This window comes from Paraphaeosphaeria sporulosa, assembly GCF_001642045.1.
Source record: "Paraphaeosphaeria sporulosa strain AP3s5-JAC2a unplaced genomic scaffold CC84scaffold_2, whole genome shotgun sequence".
NCBI lineage: Eukaryota > Fungi > Ascomycota > Dothideomycetes > Pleosporales > Didymosphaeriaceae > Paraphaeosphaeria > Paraphaeosphaeria sporulosa.
The window spans coordinates 4,450,959-4,462,787 of record NW_017253361.1 but is presented as its reverse complement, the minus strand read 5'-3'; the positions used below and the strand labels follow the sequence as shown (position 1 = coordinate 4,462,787).

At 55.2% G+C, this 11,829-nt stretch overlaps 3 protein-coding genes across 3 annotated transcripts; 1 reads left to right on the top strand and 2 right to left on the bottom strand.

Annotated features, from left to right (window-relative positions):
• Positions 1 to 239: 239 nt before the first annotated feature.
• CC84DRAFT_1113543 (uncharacterized protein) lies at positions 240 to 1,114 on the bottom strand (the record flags this gene model as incomplete). The annotated part of the gene is made up of 3 exons (XM_018175359.1): positions 240 to 881; positions 928 to 990; positions 1,061 to 1,114. 3 exons carry the CDS (start codon positions 1,112 to 1,114, stop codon positions 240 to 242), a joined length of 759 nt encoding a protein of 252 aa, XP_018041251.1.
• Positions 1,115 to 1,680: 566 nt separating this feature from the next.
• CC84DRAFT_1184780 (aldehyde dehydrogenase-like protein) lies at positions 1,681 to 6,221 on the top strand (the record flags this gene model as incomplete). The annotated part of the gene is made up of 9 exons (XM_018180773.1): positions 1,681 to 1,728; positions 1,777 to 2,110; positions 2,170 to 2,339; positions 2,384 to 2,461; positions 2,519 to 3,322; positions 3,939 to 4,362; positions 4,410 to 4,930; positions 5,043 to 5,297; positions 5,349 to 6,221. 9 exons carry the CDS (start codon positions 1,681 to 1,683, stop codon positions 6,219 to 6,221), a joined length of 3,507 nt encoding a protein of 1,168 aa, XP_018041250.1.
• A 541-nt stretch (positions 6,222 to 6,762) lies between these two features.
• CC84DRAFT_1161712 (uncharacterized protein) lies at positions 6,763 to 11,569 on the bottom strand. The gene is made up of 4 exons (XM_018177815.1): positions 11,098 to 11,569; positions 10,882 to 10,979; positions 7,781 to 10,828; positions 6,763 to 7,645 (listed from the first exon to the last, which is right to left on the bottom strand). The coding sequence occupies exons 1-4, from the start codon at positions 11,347 to 11,349 to the stop codon at positions 7,003 to 7,005; spliced, it is 4,041 nt and encodes a 1,346-aa protein (XP_018041249.1). The 5' UTR covers positions 11,350 to 11,569; the 3' UTR covers positions 6,763 to 7,002.
• Between the last annotated feature and the right edge of the window lie 260 nt (positions 11,570 to 11,829).

The window sequence follows — 11,829 nt, the reverse complement described above, 5'->3', positions numbered from 1 at the left end:
AGGCTGCTGTAGAGCGAAGAACATGACCTTGTTCCGTTACCGAGCGCATGAAGACCCTCCCATGGTGCGCGAGTTGAACTGCGACACAATAGTGACTTGTAGCGATTCGTGTCCCAGTATACATCTACAAATTCCGCACGCAAGACATGTACTGGTTTTATGGAGACGTCATGATGAAAAGTGGTTACGGCAACGTGTAGAAGAATCACAAGTTTCGTTTCAATTTTGATTAATATGATCTACGCTTCAGATTTTGGTTTGCTCAGAACCAAAGCCGGCGTGCTGCTTTTTGGGTCTTCACCGTACGGAGGTGCCCTTAGATCCTCTTCCGCCACCTGTTTCCCGGTTATGGGGTGTGCGTAGTGGAAAGGGACCACGCGGGTGTCCGGCCAGAGCATCGGGTTCTCGCAGAGCTCATTCGGTCCGGCGGGATCTTCGGGGTATGTCTTGGACATAAAGGGGACATAGTTTGGCTTGGTGTGTGACCAGCCTTTCTCGAAGGTCCCGTGCCAGAATGGAAAGTATCTCAGTCTGAAGATCTTCCATACGCCGTCTTGCTTGATGTACTCGTTCTCGTATACGCCTCCCTCCCACCACTGCACAAGCCCACGGGGATGTGTGTCCTTAATGCTCTCGTGCGTACCGGCAGACATCATGCTACGAAAGCGACCTTTGGCGCGGGCGCCGTCAGCATCGATGTCTACGATGCCCTGGATCTGTGGATGATCGAGGAGAAAGCCATGCACGGGACCATTGCGGCCGTTCACGAAGGCTTTGGCAAAGCGGCCGACATACAGCCGCTCAACGCCCTCCTTGCCATTGTAGCGGCCACCTAGAAACTCTACGCAAGTATCTGGGTGGTCGGCGAAGAGATCGGCCACCTGCAGCTGTTAGTGATGCGTACACTTCATGGGTGGTCGCACTCACCTCTCTATAGAGACATTTGTCGAGGTAATAGCCATATGTGTACTGGAGCTTCCTCACATCCTCCTGAGCTATTGGCCGATTAGCCTCGGCAGTGTATGACTAAGCATCGCGACCTACACCTCACCAGCGACACCTCCTTCTGTAGTTGCGCAACTAACTGCTTGAGCTCTTCGATTTCGCTGCCCATTGTGATCGTATGATATGGAATGTAGTCTGAATACGAAAAGGCCTGCAAGCTGACCTTCTTAAGCTGCTCGTTCGGCTCGTTCGGTGCTCGACGCCTCGCAGGCTACAGCTGCAACGCCCTGCATGGAGCTCTTTTCCCATTATGTCCCAGGCTCGCGGCTACGCTGCTCCTCCATTGGACCGGCAATTAGATTACCGTTCACAGCCTCTTCACCATGGCGGTCGTATATGACCGATGTTGCAACGCGGCGGCGCGGGGTCAAATGTAGCGCTCGCACCCCACCATGCCCGCGGACGATGTCCCGCGATGTGGGGTCCTACTTCCAGTCTTGCAAACTCTCTCAGTACATCTTGCATTAGACCTGTCAGCTGTGACACGCAGCCACGGCAGTCTCCAATTCTACAGCAGCACGGATAACATTGCCGGCACTCTACTTGTACTAGAGCCTGGTATTTCCCCAAGGAACCATCACCGGGAAAAGAGTTGCATAGCTGCGCCTCACCGTGACAATATCGATAACCCCCAATATTCTGCGCATTTGGCCGCACACGATTAGCCTCGGCAAGATGGGACTTCCAGAGCACATCGAAACTCGCCTGTTCATCAATGGGGAGGTTCGTTTCTAATGCTCCTCTTGATCGACACATGCTCATCTAGTACAGTTTGTCGAGTCTTCCGATGGCAAAACCTTTGATATAACCAACCCCGCCACACTAAAACATGTCGCAAAGGTTTACGAGGCATCGGAACAAGACACTGACCGAGCAGTCGCCTCGGCCAAAGCTGCATTCCCGTCATGGTCAACCCTATCGCCAGCCCAACGTGCACCTTACTTCAAGAAACTTGCTGCGTTGATACGCGAAAACAATGATGAGCTTGCTGCTCTTGAAGCTGCGTCAATGGGAAAGCCAGTCGGGACATTTTTCGATGGCTTTGCGGCGGCTGGAAAATTTGATCACTACGCAGAAGCTGGCCATACTGTCCAGGGAACCACCAGTGAGTAGATGTTCTGGCTCTGCTGCACTTGAAAACTCTCTCAGTAACACCCATCGTAGGTGTACAGACCCCCGGGTTCCTGAACTTGACTTTACGACAGCCGTACGGTGTCGTGGCTGCTATCATCCCTTGGAACGTTCCTCTGCTCTTCCTGGCAGGAAAGGTAGCTCCTGCACTTATCGTGGGTAACACAGTCGTGGTAAAGAGTAGCGAGAAGGCCCCTCTGACTGTGAGTTAATTGCTCTGACTAGAGACTGATACTCACGTGGATAGTCTGCGAAACTAGCCACACTAGTCCAAAAAGCTGGATTCCCTCCTGGTGTCTTCAACATAATCACCGGATTTGGAAATGTAAGCACGTATCATGTTCTCGACGATAAGCGGGTGCTCACTAACCACTCAACCTAGGTCAGCGGATCCATGTTGAGTCACCATATGGACGTACGCGCTCTGTCGTTCACGGGATCAGGACGCACAGGCCGGATCATTCAAGCGGCTGCTGCCAAGTCGAACTTGAAGGCAGTCTATCTGGAACTGGGCGGCAAGTCCCCAGCAGTCATCTTCGAAGACGCCGACCTCGAAAAAGCAGTTCAAGAGACCGGCTACAGCGTCCAGTCGAACAGCGGACAGGTCTGCATGATGAACTCCCGTATCTATGTGCAGGATACGGTATTTGACAAATACCTCGAACTCTTCAAGGAATTCCTTACTAGCAAGGTAAATGTTGGCGACCCTCTAGAGAAGGGCATCAACCACGGTCCTCAGGCGGACGAGGTCCAGCACCAAACTGTTCTTCGATACTTGGACATGGGCAAGCAGTCCGGTGATCTGGTTCTCGGTGGATCGGCACCCTCAGACCGGGAAGGATACTACATCCAGCCAACGGTTTTCACTAATACTCCTGAAGATGCTCAGATCATGAGAGAGGAAGTATTCGGACCGGTCGTAAATATCAATGTTTTCAAGACGGAAGAAGAAGTCCTTGCCAAAGCGAACGACACCGAGTATGGGCTGTACGCAGCAGTCTACACACGGGACATCAGCCGGGCATTGCGATTTGCGAAGGGTCTTGAAGCTGGCACAATCGGCGTCAACTGCACAAGTCCCACGACCGGAGTAAATGACACGCCTTTCGGAGGCTACAAGTCCTCCGGCACAGGGAGAGAAGGAGAGCCATTCTACTCACTGAGCAACTTCCTTGAAACGAAGTCAGTGATCATCAAACTAGACTAGATGTTCCCCGTCCACCATGATTCGCTGCCTACTCAAGCACCCTCAGGTACATAAAGGAGAACGTACGTTTCTCCGCGATAGAGCATATTTTAGCGAGCCAAGCAGAGGTTCATCAGCAATTGCTAAGCAATGAAACTTTGATGAAACAACAGTCATCTGCCCCGGCCGAGAGGCTACCCACTTGAGCATTAGCCTGATCGCCCTTTCTCGGCTGATGGCGCTCGCCCCTGGCTAAGGGCCCCCACATTTATGAACAGCCCGTAATCCCCGCATTTTCCCCAACAGCATCTCCTTTGACGCCGGGCTGGCTTTTCCTATCACCGTGCGACCTCCGCTCTGGTCGCATCATCGAATAATATCAGGCGTAGCGACCGATACGCGACACGGCGTCGGGTCCGATCATCGCCCGAACATGGCCGACGCGTCGGCTTCAATGGGCCACGCCCTGCAGCCGCAGCCACAGCCCATGCGCGGCCACGGCACCCATCGTGTGCATAGCAGCTGCGACAGGTGTCGGAGCAGGAAGACCAAGGTATGAGAGGCGCCCTCCATCACAGCTCGCCTAGACACTAATCGCACTAGTGCATCGATCCAGGTAAGCAGGGATTGTGGTTCTGTCGTCTGCGAACGTGTGGGGGCTCACTATTCCGGCGCTTCAGTTCCTGGGCCTTGTCGATACTGCGCGCGCACTGGGTCGGTATGCCAGATTGCGACACCTCGCCGCAAGCGGCCCTACTACCATGTCACCGAGGAGGAGTACCAGTGCGCCATGCGTATATTGGAGCACTTCTTTCCGGATCGTGAACTCAATCTAGTCTCGCTTAGACAGATTGCCCAAGACGTCGTCGACGGAAGGCTTGTGGGGTCAGTCGCTGAAGGCGAACCTCTGCCCTCGGTCAGTGAAGAGACTACGCCGGATGAAGGGGATTCATTACACGAAGCAGAGCCCGTGCTCGATTCGGTGAACGATCTACATGAACCCCTGGGAACCATGATGAAAGACTCCACGGGTCGATATCGTACGTGTGACGATAGCTTAGCATGTCTGCCGACTAAGAAGCACCAGGATACATTGGTGCACATTCGGAAATCCCTTTCAATGCTGCCGTCTGCTCAATGGGCAGAGAAGCAGAGTTACGGAGGAATCCCAACATTATCGGGCCTCCTAAGGTCGGACTCTATCCTCCGCCCCTTCCCACAGCAATGACCAATGAGATCGGATCACCCGGTCGCTCCTTCTTTCTTCCGCGGCGGGAGCTTTGTGACTACTACATCTCTAGGTTTCTCGAGGATGTACACTGTACACATTGGTTCTATTCAATTGAGCAGTTCCTGTACCGGGTGGAGTCGACCTACACTGGCAAGGCGGGAAAGTTGAGTAACTCATGGATGTGCTCACTGTACGCCATCCTGGGACTGGGCGCCGCCAATTATGAGGAACCCAGCGGACAGTCACCGCTGCCTCCTGGCTCACCTGCCGCGTCAGATGAGAAGTCATCAGAAGACTACATTGCGCTCGCAAAGGAGCTGATACCTGCAGTGTACGATGAGGCAGATATCGACAGCATACGTGCGCTAGCTATCATGGTAAGTACACATTGCCAGAGAAGTGCGAAAGCACTCAGCAAGGCAATATTTTTTTATTTTCCCTCAAAACTCAGGAGAGTTGGCTTTATCGTAATTGACTAATATCTCCCAGAGCATCGCATTGGAGAATCTCTGCTCAAGGACAGCATCGTACCTCTACATGGGCGCAAGTATCCAGGTGGCGTATTCGCTGGGCCTGCACCGAGACTCCATCACGGACTCTGGAGCGTCGATGGAGCGCGAACAAAACCGTCGCATCTGGTGGACACTCTTCAACCTCGACCTAGAGATTGCGTCCCGAGGCGGAAGCCCCACCCTAATCGACGAACGGTACCTCCGCATAACCACGCCCTTGCCCTCCGAGCAGGTATGTAACCCCCATCCACAGCCGCGTCTCACACCCGCTCACGAAAGATAGATACTCTACCCCGGCATGCACACACCCCTCTCCTGGCTCACAACCTCCGTCTCCCTCTGCCGCCTCAAGCGCGAAATAATTCAAGCCGTCTACACCGAGCGCTTCCTCAACTCCCGCACGCTCCCCTTCACCACCGTCTCCAAGCTCCTCCTCTCCCTGCAGGGCTGGCAACAACTCATGCCGCCGCACCTCAAACACGACGTCCCCGCCCCACCAACCCACAAGCGCGCCGTTGCCGTGCTCCACCTCCAGTATTGGGCCGCCACAATCCTGCTCTGCCGGCCGTTCCTGCTGTATCTTGTGCTGAAGCACAGCACGCTCCCGCCGAGCAAGAAAGTCTGGTTCGAACGGATGGGCAAGACGACGATCGATGCGGCTCAGAAGAGTCTTGCCATCTTGCAGGCCATGGCGTCTGAGTCTACGCTGTCTAGCCTGACCGCCTTCGACTCTACATGCCTCCTCCGGCTCGTTATGGTGTTCATCCTGGCGTTCGCGCACACGAAGCAGCCGCAGTACCGGTCGCACATCGAAGCCACCATCGCGTTGATGAAAGGCCTCGAACAGATCGGCTTCTCCAAAATGGTTGCGGAAGAAACACCCCTCCGGCTTGCCGACCTGGGTATCCCCATCATCGAAAAGCGAGGCGAGGGAGCGCAGACGCAGCTTGTGCTGGATGACGAGCTGATTGCACAGCTGTGGGGCAATCTGGATCCGAACTTCATGACACCCCTGCAGACGCAGCAGAGTCTGGACCTCGCGTTCGACGACACGAACTACTCGGATTTGAATAGCGAGATGATGCAGTTGACGGGGTTGGATGACTCGATTGTGCTGGATGCGAATCACCCTTATTCGGGCTTCGACTTCCGGTAAGGTCGCAGCCTAGAAAGGAAGGAGTACCTCGGCGCTGCACACATTGTCCACGGATATCCTTCAGAACACCTGATGGAGTAGCTGCATGGGTCTGCACCTTCGCATTGTAGCAGCATGCCAGGCGGAAGCACCGCAAGCCGCGCCGCAGCGTCGACACCGAGCCCGTCTAAGCCTTGTGGGCCGCACGCGATAGCGGAGCCCATGTCGGTGCACAATCGAGAGCATGACTGGACCGACCCAGCGCGGAGTACGCAGACGTGCCGGCACGATCCAGCACGCCGGCGAGCTGACGTCCGCGACTAAAAGAGCACAGAAATGGCACCCCGACGTAGACGAAAGCGGGGTACTAGTGTAATAATTATGTATATACATATCATAGAAGCAGGCACATATGGAGTACACATAACGATTGGCCAACGCAGTATAGCAAGACGTATAGATTCACCCACTCATCACTGATTAGCAATAACACACTCTCGATCTCACCAAACTTGAGGAAAAAAAAAACACCGTGCGCATCGAGGAGCCATGTATCTCAGAGCAAGCAGAACGATCATGTATTTATTGAACCCTCCTGCCACGCCTACGTGGCATCCCATTTGACCTATGCCATTGGGATGTGTCCATACCGCCCAAACACCGATTGCAAAAGCCACGAAGAATGCCTCGCAAACAAATAGCCATATGCATGAAGTATTACTTTTCCCATGTGTAAGCGCTATACTCATACAAGTGTGGCAACACGACAACCACATAAACGCCCCTCAAACGCTGCAGATTTCTACGAAGTATACCTCCACGTCTCCCCAGCATGCACCGCCGGCGGCGGTTTCGTATCTCCATTATCGCTGATAGGACTATACTCCGGCCGTTGGGGTGTATTCGGCTTCTCGCCAGGCGGGGTGGGTATCGCCGGTGCAGCCGTGCTGGGTGGAGCCTGAGGCGGCGTATAGCTCTGAAGCGCAGGATCGATCACGGAAGGCGTGTCACTCTTGGTGGGTGGTTGCGACGCGCTCGGAGGACGTGGCGCCATGGGCGAGGGAGCAAGAGTAGGCGGTGGGGCACGCGACGATGGTCGGCTCGCCGGGGCTGGAGCCAAAGTAGGTAGTGGACTATGCGAGGCCGTCGTGCCTGCTGGAGCTGGTTGCTCAGGTGTGTTCCCGAGATGTTTGAGCATCGTCTCCCATTTCGGCGCTCCCGATAGGGGCCGAGGTGCTTTGTTTAGATCTTGCCGAAAAGCATCTGGCGACTGGAACTGTGCAGTTGGCCTCGGCATAGGTAAATTCTGGGGCATCATTCCCCCGAACTTTATACCCATACCAGGACTTGATTGATCCGATCGCATGGGCGGCATCCCATTCGGGGTTCCGCTGGTTGCTGTAGGTATTTTTGGAGCCCACTCGGCCGTAAACCCACCATTTGGACTATAAGGAGATATGTAAGTTTTTGCTCTCCTCAGGAAGGCGTTTTTCAGATAAGGATATTTGGTAACGTAGGCAAGATATTCAACTTGCGACGAAGGGGCTTGTGTGGAAAGGGAAGAGTGCATTGTGGCGTACATTGGAGGTTTGGAGGTCCCGGCGGGGTTACTCATTGTGTGGGGCACTGGCACGCCGCTGTGAAACTGTGTTTGTGAGCCAGGTCGGCCTGCAGACGGACTGTAGACGGGTCGCGGTACAGGTCCTTGGCTCTGAGAATACGGCGAAGGAGGCAGGTGATACAAATTTGGCGGTACTGAGTTTGGTGACGGAGCCGGCTGAGCATAATGGTGGAAACCAGTAAGCGGCGGCGGTCCGCTTGTTGACGGCGACTTCGCGTGAGTGGAGCATTGTTGTGGCGGAGCGTAGGGTATGTAGCCGCCCTGCGGCGGCCGTGAGGAGTGGTAGCTCTGTTGATAGGCTGTTTGCCCATAGGGAGAACCGGGAGACCGATGGTCGTAGGTGACATTCGGCTGATGCGCAACGGGCGAATTGGGGTTCTTGCTTGTATTTGGTTGGTAAGCTGGAGCTCTGAAAGTAGTCATCATCGACTCCTTGGGCTTGTATTGGTAAGGCTTCGGTTGCTGCTGCATGGGTGTTTGAGGTTGGTAAGACACTGGCGCAGGCTTGATGGGATACGTCGCCGGATACGAGCGCTGTTGGTATTGGTATTGGTAATTCGGAACGATCGGCGCTGGAGGTTTAACTCTATCCAAGAAGTTGCTCTTCGGGTTGTGCACGCGTTTCGACAGATCGTCCGTATACTGTGGCCTAGCTTCAGTCGAGTTCTTGCCCAAATAGTGCCACAGGCGGTCAGGTTTGCTGAAGTCCACTTTGGAGATCTTCTTGATCACGTCCGGAGCAGTGTTGAACTCGGCCCATTTCTGCTCCGAGTTGGGATCGTGGAAAGGATCGCCAACCTCGGGAACGCCATCGGTGCGGTTGCTAATGTCAAGCGAGGCATCGTTCTCCTTGAGATGTTCGGGCAGCGGTTTGGCGTTGGCTGAAGGTTTCGGTCGCTGCGAGTCTTCTGGCGCGAGCTTCAAGATGTATTTCCACTCCACTTCGACGCGGTCACCGTCAGGTAGTACGTCTACGACCAAAGCCTGCTCTCCGGAACGGTTCTCGACCACCAGGCCACCGTAAATTTGGTACATCTCGCCACCAACATATTGAAATTGAATAGCGTCCTTCGGTTTGAGACCCTTCGCAAAGTTCATGACGAACTTATCTTTCTCAAGGTAATCCACGTCAACGGTCTTGTTATTTCGCTTCTTCGGTCGGTGGAAACGGCATCGGAAATCGTATCCATCGTAGTAGTATTCGGTGCCCTCCTCGTCGAAAGTCGGCATTGGCCCAAGGTCCACCTGAACACCGGCAGCCATGGCGCAGGTCGCGTGGAAAGCGCGCGTGCACTTCTTCTGCGAACACTGGAAGACAGCTCCACGCTTTGAGCGGCAGTAGTTGCACTTGAGCTCCAAGCGATCTTTGCCGATATTGGCGACATTGCAAATGGTTTCGACACCGTTCTTGTTCAAGATGTAGGTTTCCGGGGTGTAGTCTGCGCAGATGCGATGCGCCTTCATGCCATTATCCGTCGGCAGAAGCTCGTCGTACTCAACGTCATTTGGACATAGGATACAAGGCATCCCACGACCAGGCACCTTGATGCGAATGCGAATACGTCGGACCTTCTTCGGCTTGGGAGCGTCTTCGGGTTCCTTGTTGCCCCTCTTGCGTTTGTTGCCTGCGGGCCTTCGTCCAGGTTTCCCCCTGGCCTTGCCAGCAACGCTGGGAGGTGGACTTGGCAAGTGATCAATCTCGTCTTCACCCTCAGAATCAGTCTCTTCGATGTACTCCGGCGTTGGCTCGCCGCGCAACTTGCGCTCAATCTCATTTACATCGACCCAGACACTGTCAGACTCGCATTCGCACTTCTTAGCAATCCTGCCGTAGCTCAGCCAGGATTCGTTGGCGAAATTTACCGATTCAGCGCAGTTGTAACCAATATTGTACCCGGAGTGGTAGCCGTAAGGGTATGTGATGACGAATTCGCCCTCGTAATGGACCAGTCGGTTGACCTTGATGTTGAAGTCCTTCTCAAGTTTTTGCGGCGATATGAGGTAGGTCTTGTGGCGCAGGAACTGCGAGCAATTCTTTGCATCGTTAGGCCAGATCTGTTTCATGGCCGCTTCGAAGCGTCGGGCGTCTTCCTGCGAGATGCTGTACCATTGCTTGGGAGCGCCGAAATGGATGTAATTAATACTGTATAGATCAACGTCCTCCAGATGCCATGCGAAGGTAGCCTTCCACATGCCCAGGTACAGATATGCGGTGTTGACACCGGGCACCTTGGTCCCAAGAACGTCAAGCAAATTCGGAAGCTTCGCCACGTTCCAGCTTGTCGTCCTGTCGTCGAACAGAGAGCCAGGCATGTCGGCTCCGTACATTGGCTGACCGAAGTTGATGGTTTTCCAGTAGTTCTCTTCCAACTCTTTGCAGCGGTCAGGCCCGAATTCAGCCAAGTTCTCGAGATGGTAGTTGAAGCTTTCAAAAGCAGCTTCGTCAATGTAATCAGCAATTGCCGTCCGGTTGTTCATGCGGCGAGATGTAGTCGACTTCTTCGTGTCGCCCTTTGGTTGACGGCCGCGCGGCTGGCGGCCACGTGCTCGTACCGGCGACTCCTCACGTTCTTCTTCCTTGATCTTCCTAACCGACGTCTTCTTGTCGTCCTCCGGACCGGGGGACTTTGGCGTTGGCGGAACATCAATCGAAGCAGTGTCATCGTCATCGACCTCTTCCTTCTTGGCGGCGCGGCCACGCCGCGGTCGGCCAGGCCCACGTTTCATGGCGGGTGAAGCGTCGGCGGTTGCGGTGTTGGTCTGAGCTCTGGTGGAGCGGTTGCGCGACGGGGCTTCAGCGGCAGCTCTCCGACGCTCGCCCCGCTTGACTGGCGGTTGGTGGTGGGCTTCCTCCGTCACTGCCTTCCACTCAGGCAGATTGTATGATCGCTGCTTCTCGATATTTGCCTGTGTGTAGATTCCGTGCTGGCCGGCAAATTCCTGGGTGATGGGGTTCTTGACTTTGATCGTCTTCACGGCCTCGCTCAGGTCGGGCAGCGATTCGCGCCTACATCAGTGGTGAGTTGGGCTTGCCGAGCGTTGGTGTGCAATTGCGCTTACCATTCGGTTGGGGGAATGACCTTGACGATCCCAGACTTCATGCCGTACTTGTCGATCTTGTCAATGAAGCGTCGAAAGTTGCGAAACTGGTCCATTGTCTGCAGCACCACGCTGTTAGCACTCCACTGTCGCTTTGCGCAAGCACGCTGAAGCTTGCCGCAGGCGGCGCAAGCTCCCTTTGCAGCGCGGCGAGAGTCTGCAAGGTATGCAACGTACCGGCTTGAAGACAGGTATCTTGCCGCCGTCCCAGTAATGGTCGGGCTCAATGTCCTCGCCATCGTCGCTGTCTATGTCTGACAGCTCCGACGACAGCCTCTCGTCCCGCTTGTCCATGTCTTCGCTCGTCGGCGGTGTCAGCGCAGGCTTGTTCGCAACGTCGTCGTGTGCATCCTGGTGGGTGGGCGTCTCGACCGACGGCAAGACCTCTGGGGGTGCAGGCACCGCGGGCGCGGGCGCGGGCGCCTCCATTGCAGGCGGCAGCAACGGCTATAGGCGGCGTGCGTGGACTCGAGGGTGATGGTGGGTGAGGCTGACGGGCGTCGCGCACGTTCGCAAGGGCGGCATCCGTCGTCGCCACGCAGCGCTCTCGGGCAGAACACAGCACACTCGGCACGCTCACGGTTGTCGCATATGCTCGTGGGGTCTCACGAGACGTCGTATGGGGGTGTTCGAGTGGCGGACGGGCGGTGGTAGGCGTTTGGCCCGCAAGTGCAGGTTGGGGAGGTGCAGGTGTCTGCGAGCGCCGCTCGGACCAATCGTAGCTCTATCCGGCCTAGTTTGCAGGGCAAGTGGACTGAACATCAGCCGATGCACGTCAAGCTGCACGCTCGCATTCAGCGTTATAGTTTGGCACGGGAATAATGGAAGGTGGATTTCCGTGCTTGTGTCGTCGCGAAAGCGTCCATGCGCTTACAAGGCGGATGGGCCTCTGCGCGCTGCTATTATGTC